This window comes from Lynx rufus, unplaced genomic scaffold, assembly GCF_022079265.1.
Source record: "Lynx rufus isolate CCGP_SWC_20201006 ecotype Redwood Valley unplaced genomic scaffold, mLynRuf1.p SCAF_18, whole genome shotgun sequence".
Classification (NCBI taxonomy): domain Eukaryota; kingdom Metazoa; phylum Chordata; class Mammalia; order Carnivora; family Felidae; genus Lynx; species Lynx rufus.
The window spans coordinates 39710181-39723293 of NW_025814832.1; the positions used below are offsets into that span (position 1 = coordinate 39710181).

Consider the following 13113-nt stretch of genomic DNA (forward strand, 5'->3'; position numbering starts at 1 on the left):
ACAAGGAGGCAGGTGGGAGGAGGCAATTAGGAAAAAAGTGAAAACAAGCAACTTCCTCTCTGCCCGCTCTAGGCCAAGGTCAGGAGAGCACAGAAAACACGACCAAAGGCTAAAAATAGGAGGCTAACTGCTAAGGACAGCTGACTAGAGCCTTTAAAGACAGGTCCGTAGGAGAGCGGAAGGGCCTTGAGCCGTGACCTTGGGGCCAGTGGTCAAGATCCAGAGTTGGACCTGATCCAGAAGGAAGAGTGCACTGATCCTTGCTCAACCTGGGCACCTCTTCTGGCAGCTGTTTTGTTCTTCCTGAGCTCCCCTTGATGCAATGGGAACAGGGAGATAGGCCCGGAAGGAAGGGAAAAGCACTGAGGTGGTCGCCGCGTCAGGTCTGAGCTTCAGTTATCCTAGGGAAACAGTCACACTTCTGACCTTTCCCCAGGGTGATGCAGAGGGCCATGTCCTCTGCTAGGGATTTTAGTCTCCCAGGGGCTTCCCGAGCTTGGTCTGGCCTTTCCCCATCCCCCACCCATGGGGATCTGATGGGAGGCCAGGCAGGGAAACAAAGCGGAGGGGGAGGAGTCGTTTCTAATGCCCCTAATTTATTGAAGGTCCAGGAAGGGTCCACAGGCCTTGTGGCATAGACCACCAAAGGCACTGAGGACAGAGGAGCTGTCCTCAGCCAGACAGCCAGACCCTCCCTGGGTACCTCCCTATGTTCCCAGCACCCGTGAGAAAAATAAAACACAACCCACCGCTGAGGAAAAGCAAAATGAGGTTCGTCAGGAAGGCTTCTACAAGCAGGAGACATTGCGAAGGAAGTCCTGTGAAAGGAGTGGGGGAGGGTGGGGGGGGAGGGGGAGGGGGGCGGGGGGCACTCAAAACAGAAGAACAAACCAAGCCCACCGATGGAATGAGGAAGAGGTGAGCCAAGGCCCTGAGGTTTGCAGCCCATCTGGAACTCTACTGGGCACATGCTCAGCTTGCCCTCTGGGAGTTAATGGACCAGCCAGGGCTGGGGGCTTTAGGTGAGACCATCATTAAGCCCAATTATACAGAGAGAAACACACAGAACTAAGACCTGGGGCCTTTTCTCTGGACAAACAAGGGATCTAGAAAAACAAAATGCCCGTGGCATCTGTACTCCACATTCTCCCACAGAAAACTTTTCCTTCCTAAGATGCACATCTCATTGTGTTTACTCCTCCGCTCAGGTAGCTAGGTATACACACACAGCAGGACATCCAAACTCTTGGTTCGGCCTGATACCCTCCCACCTTCCCATCTCGCCAGCCCATGCCCAATGAGTTTTTCAGTCCAAGACAAACACCTTCCCCATACACTCCAGCCACACCAGTGCGTAGGGAATGTTACCCAACACGTGCTCTGCTCTCTCCGCCCCTGTGCCTTTGCTGGCATTCCATGCCTCTGTCTGAAAGGCCCTCACCGACCCTCAGAGCCCACCCAAGGTGCTCCCATCCATTCGGGACCGTCCAAGGGGCCTTCCCCATGTCTTAGTAAACTGGTCTCTCTTCCCGTGCATCTCCAGTGTAGCATGTGACACTTGCAGCTGGTACTAGAACCGTCTCTGAACGAGGCTGTCCCACACCAGACGATGGGCTCCCAGCAGGACCTCATATTCCCCACAACACCCAGCTCGAGGCTTTGACGTGTAACTGCTCAATAAACGTTCAAGGCATGGGGTTGAGCCTGGAACACGGGGCTTTTTCAGCGCATCCTCCACTAAGCAGTAAAGAATTTCCAGCCTCTGCCCTGAGAGAGCAGTAAAGGATCCCCCCTCTCTTGCTCTGTTCTCTGATCCCCAAAGGCAGGCCTTGCCTTGGGGTTTGGGGTCTTGTCCCACTTCTCGTCACCCGGTGTCCTTACTACCCTCTGCCCTGTGATGTAGACCGTGAATAGTTTATAGATGCACTTAGGAGTCTCTTTTCCATATTTAGGCACAAAATGAGCTGATGAACTCAGGCTTGTACCTGGCGCTCCTGCTTCACCTCTATGAGCAGAGGTTTGCAGAACTCATGAGACGCAACTACAACCGAGTCATCAGAGAGAGGGTGAGTGTGGCTCCGACCCGGGCCGTCGGCAGCAGTCCCCCAAACCTTGCAGCGCTGGTTAATACATGTGCAATCTGTTGAGGCCTTCACGGTCACTTGGTAGGATATGGCACTGCCATCATTAGGACTAAGACGTAGTGGCTGCTAAGTGTATGCACAGTGGGCCTTCTGGCTGAAAAGTAAGGGATAATCACATGATTGCTTCCTATTGAACATAAATAGCAATTAAATGGTCACTCTTGGTCATATAAGCAAGTGAGTCTCTGGAGATATTTGCTCCCCCAAGTAGAGGCCAGCAAGGCTGTGAGGCGTGCCCACGGCCCAAGCTCGGAGGGTCCGTAAAAAACAGGGGCCTTCCCCCCAAGGAGAACTGTTTCTTTTGCCTCGGCTCCCAGAGTGTGTTATTCCAGTGTCTCTGCATGTGTGAGGCCAGGAAATAAAGGTGCCGACAGTGTCCCATTTGTCATTAGAGAGGGGACAATGTGTTCACAGGGAATAATCATCTGGGGCCGCCCTTCGTTTAATAGGAGAACCAGGAGCCCTCTATGAGGCCACGCAGTTTGGAGGGAGAAGCCTGGCCCCGCTACTAATTGGAGCCTGGACTTAGCAAAGTCCAGCAAAATGTACATTTGGTCACTGTCCAGTCAGAACGCAGAGCCCCAAGGGACTTCCCTCTTGGCTAAATGCCTGTCTGTGGCCAGACCAGGAAAGCGTACTCCGTAGCCACACACGGGTACCTCGCTTACCTTAAGGTCATGCCAGGGACTGGTCTGCTTTAAGCGTTCAATGCCCCTCGGGGCCTGAAACTTGACCTCTGCTCCTATCAGGAGGTCGTGACTGGCAACAAGGCAGTGTGGGCAACGGGCAAGCCACCAGTGGTGTCACAAGGCAGTTTTGGTGACACTCTGCCACCCTTTCCCTATGCATCTTTCTCTTGACTTTCTCTTCTCTGTCCCCCACTTTCTGTCTCTCTTCATGTCTCTCTCCTCTTCTTCCTCAAGTGGGTAAGAGGCACCTGCCTGGAGGCTGGAACCCAGTGATTCTGAGGGTCCCTGACATAGCCCAGACCTTGCAATGACAGCAGGCTTCTGAGCCATCCCTATTAGTGATGCTGGGTTCAAACCATCAGTCATAAGAATTCTAGATTTGTCCCTCCTTTTTTTTTCTGGCATAAATTCTCCCCTTAGACCTCAAGCTCTCAATTAAGAAAACAGGCTGGGTCTTGGCCAAGATATCTCCTCAGGAATCTCACCCTCTTTTTGACCCAGGCCTGTCCTTCCTTTAACTCTTCCGTAGTTTTAATGGTGACATAAATTCCTCAGAGAAATACATTTAAAACAAAAATACAGGAAGCAGGAAACGATCCTTTGTTAACATTTCTGTAACCTTATTTTCATGATTCCACATCTTTTTTAATGAACTTTTTATTGCACATTGAACTTCAAAGCACCCAGTGTTTGATATAGGTTACAGATGGCTAAAACGTCAACAGGCTAATATAAGCAATGCTAGCCTCCAGGACTGCAGGACAAACACGAGAGGACAACGTACAGTACAACCCCATGGGTGAAAACCAAGGCCTTAAAGCATTGAGTCTGCAGAACTTTCTGGTAAAACTATCCTAGAGAAGGAGTGACAGCAGGAACAATCTGGGAACCCAGTTTGCTGGGAAGGAAGAAGGAAGCAGAATGGACAGGGCAACACTCTTAGGCTTACATTTAATTTGGGAAACCCTGAAATAGATCTCACGCACTAAAACCACCACACAATAACCAGTACAAATAGCCAGTTAAGAGGGACCCAAATGGAAGGACGAAAACAAATGACTTTTGTCAAATTCACACTCTCCTGGATTTGAGTCTCGGGATCTTCTTGTAGACTATACTAAGAATCTGAGGGTAACATGTAGCAAAAAAAAAAGAAAAAAAAAGGCCCTATGTTGGGGAAAAAACCCTTCTGTCCTTTACCTATCAGAACTGGAGAACCCATTCATGTCTGACTCCTTGGTGGTGTCTCATTAAGACACCCAGTGATGAATCCTTGCCCACTCTTGAACACTCACTCTTTCATCCATGCCCTGGCTTGTTTCGGGTGCCGAGATGGGAATCAGGGGAAGTGGGCACCTGACATGATGCCATGTTGTCCCATTCTGACCAAGCTGGAAGAGGAGACTCACATATTTATAAAGACTGGAAATAACTGGAAAGTAGCACTTGGTCAAGAGTACCAGTGGATCCAGTGAGTTTCTAGAGGCTGTGAATTAACAAGATCTTCCCTGGCTGGGACTTCTGGGGTTTCCAGTGATCCCATAAACAAACCATTTGTCTCCCTCATGAGGTTGTGTTACTTGAAGGCAAAGCCGGGCCTTCTACACCTGTCTGATGATCTGGGCATACAGTGAACCAATCATATTTGATGATCATGTCCCAGGCACTGTGGACGCCAGGGGCATTGAGTGATTACCAAAATGCTAAATGACTGCAAATGAGGACATGGTCTCCTGGGGGGCGGGGGTGGGGGGAGGGTGGCGGTCACTGGCAGCTCGGTCATGGAATTTTTATCTCTCTTTGTGCCCCACAAACCTCCAGTGCCTAGAAAATGCCTGCCGCATAGTAGGTGCTCAGTAAACTTTGATGCTCAAATCAATGAACTAATAAACCAAAGCCTATTCTCTAGGAAGTGAGTTTTGAGTTATGTTTTGGAGAAAGTAGTAGCACAAATTTGTGGAGCATGAACAGTATTCTAGGTAAAGGAACCCTCTCAAGTTCAAGGTATATATTTATTCAAAGAATTTCTGTATGCCTACTACGTGCCAGGTTCTAAACTAAATTCTGGGAATACAAACTCCTTGCCTAAAAGGGGCTCCGAGTCTGAAGAGAGATAAGCATGTAACCAAGAGTATCAAGAAATGTGCTTTACGATGGAAGAAGGAGCCAGATGCAGAAGCGCCCAGAGCAGTTAGGTCCCGGGAGGAACCACCCTTCTCACCCCTTCCTACCACTCCTTCTCCAGGACCAACTGTCCAGGCAGGGTCTTCAGAGACACAAACTAACGTTCCAAGAAGACTTGCTTTTAATCCGGTTGGGTTGTACCCTCTGCCATGGGCCTTCCCACTGCTTGAGAAGCCTCGTGCCAAGGCTGCTTCCATGCTTGCCCCCCCCCCACCTGATCAGCTCAGGAGGTGATGTCCCAACCAAATCTTGGGGAGTTTAGCAGCTGGACAAGGGATGGTGGTGAGGGAAAGGGCATTCCATGCAGAAGGAAAGGCAGAGGCTCAGAGAAATGAGGAAGACTTGTATGTTTGAGAGAGTCGAGGAGAGGAGCGCGGCTGGAGCTGGCAGGAAGTGAGTGTGGAGGCGGAGGCAGGGAGCAGGGGCTGGAGGGTTTGTGTGCAGTTCTGGGAGGGTTTCTAGCCCGAGGCTGGCGGGCCAGGAGATTTGCATTTTTGAGCGAAAACTGCAGCAGCTATGTGGAAGGCGGGCAGCTGCTGCTGCAGTGGGATGGGTTAAGGGGGCCCAGGTGGGAGCACTGAAGACGGAAAGGGCACAGAGTGAGGTCCAGGCTGAAGGAAACACTGACTGTTACTCTCTGCAAGGGCCCAGCAGGAAACTGGCCTTTTCTCCAAATGCTCACAGTGGAAGCATCTCCAGAGAACACAGGACCCCACCAGCTGCCTGTTAAGCTGATGGGGACACAGGGCTGTCCTCTGTGGGGAAGCTAAATGGACTCACCTTCCTCACCTCCCTCCCTCTCAGTGCCCATGTGGGGTACTCCATTATTCAGAGCCAGTACCCACAAAGTCCCCTGTCCTGGGCTCTCTCCTAGCCATAGGTTTTGTCAGTATCATGCTCTCCATTTCCTCGATGAAATGTACCTGTACCCTGAATCCCTCTCCCTGCTTGCCCAAGGCAGCTCCCCGGTGCCCCAAAGTGCCGACCTCCATGGACTACGTCAAACCATAGAAAGAATCTCGGTCCATGAGTTAAAAGGCAAAGAGCAGAAGGGACCCTGGGCCTTTCAGGGATCATGACAGTGCCTGCGTCCTCCTGGAGTGAGCACCCACACCCGCCCTGGTTTCCTGCCCCGGGTGTGCTGTATTAAGGGCAACTTCCACCTGTGTGAAACTGGGAGGAGGGGCAGGGAACGCAGCGGCTGGCCTGGGAGGCGGGCAGGGTCTTGAAGGAGCTCTGAAACCCCACTGGCCCATTCACGTGTGAGGCCACAGGGACTTTCTCCAGGTCCTCCCATTCACACTGTTCGTAGAAAACCCAAAACTCTTGCCTCAAAGGACCAAGTCTACCCAAAATATTTGAGGCCCAGGCTTGGCCCTCATTTGGGGAAACTTCCCCGCTCACCCAGAAGGCATTTCCTTGAGGAATGAGGCCTGGTTAATATAGATGCGGTCACCTGGCTCTGAGTCTAGGCCGGGATGTGGCCGGCTCAGCAGGAGGGCATGGGAGCTGCGGATAGCTCAGTCCTGGCGTATAATTTACCCCGTCCCCAGGACTGCTACTTAGGACAGAGTCCATCCTTCTCCTGCCCTCCCCCCAGTCTGCGGGTGACAGGGACCCAGGCGCCAACGCTGCCTCCGCAATGGCCAGCAGTTGCCCTAGGAACAGCGTCTGGCACCCCTCGTTTTGTCCTCCAGCCTGTCACAAAGCCCCTCTTCTGCTGGGGGGAAGACCACCAGCCCTTCCGCACAGGAGCCACATCCTTGCAGCCTGGCACAATGGGCTCCCACGGAGTACACAGTGTTTCTCATTGTGGCATAAAATGCCATAAAGTCAGAACAAAGAGGGAGCCCAGAGCCTTGATGGGCCTGCTGCTTCCTGCCGGGCAGAGAATACAACCGATTGTTTAAAAGCCAGTGGTGAGGCAAGTGGCCAATTAGCACGGCCTTCGCCCCCACTGGCTTGTAGATGATTCGGGCCATCCAGAATGGGATTCTGCTACTCAGATCAATTGCTGAAAGGAAGCAAGTTGCGCACACATGGCCAAATTTAGAAGCCCTGAACCAGCAAAGGTGACCTGGGTCGTGGCCGCCGGTGTCTTTAGGAGAGGTTAAGCCCTGCAGGTGAATATCAACACTGCCCTTGGCACCTCTGCCCCTTTAAGGTGATGTAAGGGAGTCCTAGGACATTCCTGAGACCGGGGAATTACACATCTGTTCACAATTGCTTTGGAGAAAAAAAAAATTCATTTTTCATTGTCTTCTTTCTCATAGTTGTCAAGAAATTACCCACAACCCAGACCGGAAGAAAATGAAAGTAGGTTTGGGGGTCAGTCCTGCCATCTTGAGGGTGTTTTTGCTAACTTACTCTTTTTCCCCCATGGCTGTGTTGAACCTCATACTGTGGAAGGAAGTAATGACCACCACCCAGAGGCAAAAATAACCCCACCAAGCCTGGGAAAGTCTAGCTGCAGCAGTCAGGAAAGCGAGTCCGAGTAGGCTGGAGGCACAGCAGATAAGAATTTTAACTCATCCTGAAATCAAGGACAAGGGCCAGCCAAAGGGAAGATGGTATGGTCAGGCGGGCTGGGGAGGGCTGGCTGCAGGCTTTTTTCCCTTCGCCTTTGCTGGGATTTTCCAGCATCCGGTACTTGGGGAGCCTCCTGGGTTATCTTCTAAACCCTGGAAGGGAGCTGTTTAGCCATCACGGGAAGGGACCACGTTCATTCACGGGCTAGTGGCTGTCCTGGATCCTCTCACCACGCGGTCCATTCAGGCGGCTCAGCCGGATACAGAGGCTGAACGAGGAAAGCAGGTCCCCGGAGAAAGGTCCCACAAAGGAGGCAGCACAGCTGTCTTCCAACAGGTTCGTTATCCCATTAAAAAAAAGAAAAGGAAAAAAAAAAAAAACCACCACACGGAAGAAAATGTGCTTAATTAAAGCAGGAGGGTTTACAGCCAGACTCAGGAAGGATTCCTCCATCAGCAGGGAAAATGAACGTTACCGTGGACTGAGGCGGGTGTGACAATCCCATCTCCAGAAGTTCAGGGGAGAAATTTTACAATCGCCCGCCCTAAGGCAGGTGGAAGGTTTAGAACGACGATTCCCACACTGGCCTCGCCATCGGAATCACCTGGGCGATTTACCAAAAGGGCAGGTTCCTGGGCCCCTCCCAGGGGTTCGGATTCAGACGGTGGGGTGGACCCCCGGGGATCCCGACGCAGCCGATCGCGGCGATGCTTTGGGGAACCCCGACCAGCTCAAAGCCCCACAGGGTGGGGCCCGGATTCCGACCCCAGAGAACCCAATTTATTATTCGGGGCACGCAGCGCTGAGAACCCGGGCTGACCGTTCTCAGGGACGCGGGGAGGAGACGCTTCCCTCCGTTCACAAAAGGAGCCCAGAGCGCGCCACGGTGTCCCCCCCGCGTCCCCTGGCGCCCTCGCCAGGTCCCGGGGCCGCTCGGGGCCCCGCCTCCCGGCCCTGCCGCCTGGGCCCACCCGGAGCCGCTGCTCCCCCTGCGGCAGCCGGGAAGGGAGCGTGGAGATCTAGAAAAGACCTTTGTGTCTCGGGGAAAGCGCCTCTGCGCCTCGCTCGCAGGTCCCAGCGGCAGCCTTCGGCTAGAGCCCCTGCTCCGAAAGGGCGCGGCCGGGAGCAGACCTCGGGCGCCTGGGCCCGCGCTCCGGCCGGGGAGGAGGCGGGGGGGAGGCCGCGGCTCCGGGCAGGGCGGCGGAGGCGCCCCTCCCAGCGCCCCCGCCCCGGAGGCTCTAACCGGTCCCGGGAAACCCGCGGCCCGCGCGCGATGGCTGGGCTGGGCTGGGCGGGGGCGACCCCTAGTGCCCAGCGCGGGTCGCTGTCGCCCTGCGGTCCCGGGGACGCAGCCTTTCCCCGGGGGTCTGGGGGCCTCCTCGCCCGGGCCGCAGGGGAGCCTGCCCTCTCTGGAGAGCAGGGGAAGAGCATCCCTGGGGCTCTGCTTAAAAAAAAAAAAAAAAAAAAAAAAAAAGAGTCTCCGCCGAGACCTGCGGGAGCCCTCCCTGCAAGTGCCTGGCGCTGCGCTGCTGCCCCCCTGCGTCGCTCAGAGGCAGATGGTCCCGCTGATCGTCACTTGCCCTCCCCTCTTCAGGAAGCTGGGACTAGCTGTAGGATCTGCCCCAACGCGGGGCAGCCAATGCTCCCCTGGAAACGCGGGTCTAGGCCTTCTCTCCCTGCACCATCCCAGACACTGGGGATACAGCCCGGGTGGAGGAGGGCCCTGCACAGAGGGGCTATCTTGGCACGCTGGTCAGGTGCCGCGCTTGCCTAGCTTCCGGCCGGGGCCACAATCAAGACCCAGACAAGCCGGGGCAGCCAGAGGCAGATAGACGCACATGCCTCCCGTCCTCCTCCGGCCACACTCTCCTTTGCTCCCCAGAAGCCTGGCATGGCTCACCTGGTCGGCAGCACTTTTTTAAGTTGGGTTGCCAGAGCTGAGTCACAGCTGCCCTAGCTCAGTTCAGGTAAAAAGGGAGGAAAAAGACGAAACATCGGGGCCCATCAGGTGGCACAAGGAGACGCCAACCTCTTTGGGGCTCCGTGGTGCCCATGCCAGGCTTCTCACTGGGTTCCCCCCTCCCCTGGATCTGGAGCACACAAATGCCACCGGCAGCACTGAGGTAAAAGCAGCTTTGGAGAGTTCCTGGGTGGGTGTGCCCAAGTTCCACCACTTGCCATATGGCTCTTTGACCCAGCCCCCCCCAACAGGCACTTCACAAATGACTGACACAAATGACTGTCACCACAGCCAAGTCCAAGTCCTGGGAGGGGAACAATGCCTCCTGTAGCCAGCTGTACAGGTGTGGACAGGTGCAGCCTTGAGGGTCTTCAGGCCAAAGGCTGGGCCAGACCACCTCACCCCCATAGACGCAAGTCTAGGCAACTAGCTTTGGGGGAAAGAATAGGATAGGCCAGGGCACAGGGGCAGCTCGTGGGGCTGGAGCTTCCTTGTAGCACGGGCAGAGGCAGAGAGGGTCCAGGATGTCAATTAATCCTGCTCCCTGCCCTTCTTCAGTGGTTTCCAGATAAGTCAGGGAGCACTCCTGATGCCAATGGGAAAAGTATTCTGAGAACAAGAGTTCCCCCAAGAATAAAGACAACTCCCCCATACTCCCCCTCTTCCCCGGGGCCCCCACTGCCACCCTACTGCCTCTTTGCTCCCTGTCTTCCCATCGCAGGACCCTCTACCTCCAGCCATTTGATCTCTGAAAGATTTCTTAAAGACCTAGCTCAACCCTCTCCCCATTCCCCCACCCAGCAAGGAAGTAGAGGTTTATGTGGAGGCATTGCCCTGAGAGGCAGCAAGGCTCCTCTGGGGATTCACCCTGCAAACATCTGCCACACCAGGTCAGGCGAGGATGTGGACTAAGGTGCTTTTGTGGAGGGGCTTACAGTCCCCTCTGCCCTGGCCTGGCTGGAAGCCCCGAGGGGCATTGGAGGATTCCCGGGACAGTGGGCCCTTATCCATGCTGTTGTCGGCACTGCAGCGAGAGAGAGAGAGAGTGTGTGTGTGTGTGTGTGTGTGTGTGTGTGTGTGTGTGTGTGCGCGCGCGCGCGCGCGCGCAAGCTCGCGAATGCCCGGGCACAGGTGCTGGGGTGGGGGCAGGAGGGGAAGCCCAGCCACACCCTGGTTGACAGAGCTCACTGTCCACTATGGCTCCACAGCCTGAGATGCCTTCTTACTTTCCAGATTCCGAGCTGGGGGATGGAAACGAAAGCAACGGCCACGTTGTCTAGCAAGGGAGCTGGCCCTGGAGCTCTGCGAAGACATCGCCCCACAGCCGCTTCTTCTACATCCCCGTATGCCTCCTTTCCTCCTCCTCCTCCTCTTTACTGAAACGGAAACCAAAGTGTTTACATTACCGTTTTCCCCTTGTGCCCCTCTCTTCTTGGGGTCTGGCCCGAGCAATACAGACGGCAGCAGCGACCGGCGCAGCCCCAGTGCAGTCCCAGACAGCGCAAGCCAAGAAGCCCGGGGCTTGTTGGGTCCCTGCAGGTGGCCCTGCTGCTGGCTCAGCCGGAAGCCCAGGTGACCCAGCAGCCCTGCCAGCCCAGCAGCCCGGGGGGCCCTCTGCTGAGGGCACCTGGGCAGGCCTTACTCCATGCTGAGTGGAATCGAGCCACATCCTCAGTAAACGGGCTTTATTCACCCAACTTCCTTGTGTGTGTGTGTGTGTGTGTGTGTGTGTGTTTTGTTTTTTGTTTTGGTCTCTTTGCACAAAGGCTCAGGGCCTCAAACTTGGGGGACAGGGAAGCATATCTCACCCCTCTCCCCACCTCCACCTCTCCTTGCTCCCCACCATCATGGTGACATGTCCTGGACCCTGTGGACTGTGACAGGCTGAATGGCCAGCAGCCCCTGTAGTATCTACTTAGGTCGGGCTTGGTGTGTGGACTCCATACAACTCTCCTATTGACACCGTAGGGCCCAAAGACTAGGCCAACACGTGAGGTTAAGAAAAAAAAAAAAAAAAAAAAAAGGTCAGGGGTGCCTGGGTGGCTCAGTCAATTTAGCATCTGACTTCAGCTCAGGTCATGATCTTGCGGTTCATGAGTTTGAGCCCCACCTCAGGCTCTGTGCTGATAGACCAGAGCCTGGAGCCTGCTTCAGATTCTGTGTCTCCCTCTCTCTCTGTCCCTCCCCTCCTCACGCACTCTCTTTCTCTCTCTCAAATATAAATATTAAAAAAAATTAAAAGCTCAGAGAAGGTTTGTGTGTGTATGAGAGAGGGACAAAGGTCAAAAAAATAATAAAAGATGGCGGGAATGAAGTTCTAATACATGTAAAAGCATGATGCTAAGTGAAGGAAGCCAGGCATAAAAGACAACACTGTACGATTCTATTTACACACAATTTCTTGAAAAGGCAAAACTATAGAGATAGATCGGGAGTGGCAGGATTGGGACCAGAAGGAGAGACTGTCTACACACGGGCTCAAGAGGATCTGGGTGAGGAGGCTGCTCTAAAGCTGGGTCCTGGGTGATGCTTCCACAGCTGGACAAATTTACTAACGCTCATCGAACTGGGTGCTCACAATGGATGAACTCTGTGGTATAACTGTAAAATACGCCTCAATAAATTTTCTCTAAAAATGGAGGAAAAGACAGAGAATGAGAGAGAAGAGGGAGAGAGAAAGGAAAAATGAGAAGAAAGAGGTATGTCTCCCTCCTACCTTCCAAGACCAGGAGGAGCCATTGCAGATTTTGCCACAAAGACGGGGTCACCTGAGATGAGTCACGGTGCCGGCAGGGTTTTAGGAAATCTGAGTTCTGACTGAATTCCCTCAAAATCTTGTCCATCCCCGACAAGATCCAGTTAAAGTGACTCTATTACTGCAAGCTGGTGGGTGTGGCCAGGCAGCCTAGCTCCAAGAGCTGAGAGCAAAGCACAGGGACGCCTTTGAATGTTAATAGAATCTACAAGAGCCATTCCAGTTGAAAATATCTCCCTGATGTAAATAAAACTCCTAAAACCTCAAATTCTTCCATTCACAAATGCAGCCCCAAGCCCTAATCATTCTATGAGAAAATGGGCCTTTATTTTTCAACTGCACTCAAAGGTTGACTCAAGACTAAAGAATTGGTCCAGGAGCCAATACTGAGAAATGTCTAAGAAGGAACAATACATATTTAAAAAAAAAAATAAGTTTTAGGGCGCCTGGGTGGCTCAGTCAGTTGAGTGCCTGACATTTGACTTTGGCTCAGGTCATGATTCTAGGGTCATGGGATGGAGCTCTGAGTCAGGCTCTGTGCTGAGCGAGAAGCCTGCTTAAGATTCTCTCTCTCTCGGGTGCCTGGGTGGCTCAGTCGGTTAAGTGTCCGACTTCGGCTCAGGTCATGATCTCCCAGTTTGTGAGTTCGAGCCCCATGTAAGGCTCTGTGTTGACAGCTCGAGGCTGGAGCCTGCTTCGGATTCCGGGCCTCCCTCTCTCTCTGCCCCTCCCCCACTCATGCTCTGTCTCTCTCTCAAAAATAAATACATGTTAAAAAAAATTAAAAAAAAAAAAAGATTCTCTCTCTCTCTCTCCTCCTCACCTCTGCCGCTCTCCCCGAATTGTGCTCTC

The 13113-nt window shown here is 53.6% G+C and overlaps 1 protein-coding gene across 1 annotated transcript in view; it reads left to right on the forward strand.

The window, feature by feature from the left end:
- The window catches only part of MARCHF10 (membrane associated ring-CH-type finger 10), a 76590-nt gene extending 65704 nt beyond the window's left edge, over positions 1-10886 (forward strand). Inside the window, exons 8-9 of the mRNA XM_047080448.1 lie at positions 1953-2066; positions 10740-10886. Coding sequence (XP_046936404.1) covers positions 1953-2066; positions 10740-10886 — 261 coding nt within the window. The remainder of the gene's footprint in view (positions 1-1952; positions 2067-10739) is intronic.
- Positions 10887-13113: the final 2227 nt, after the last annotated feature.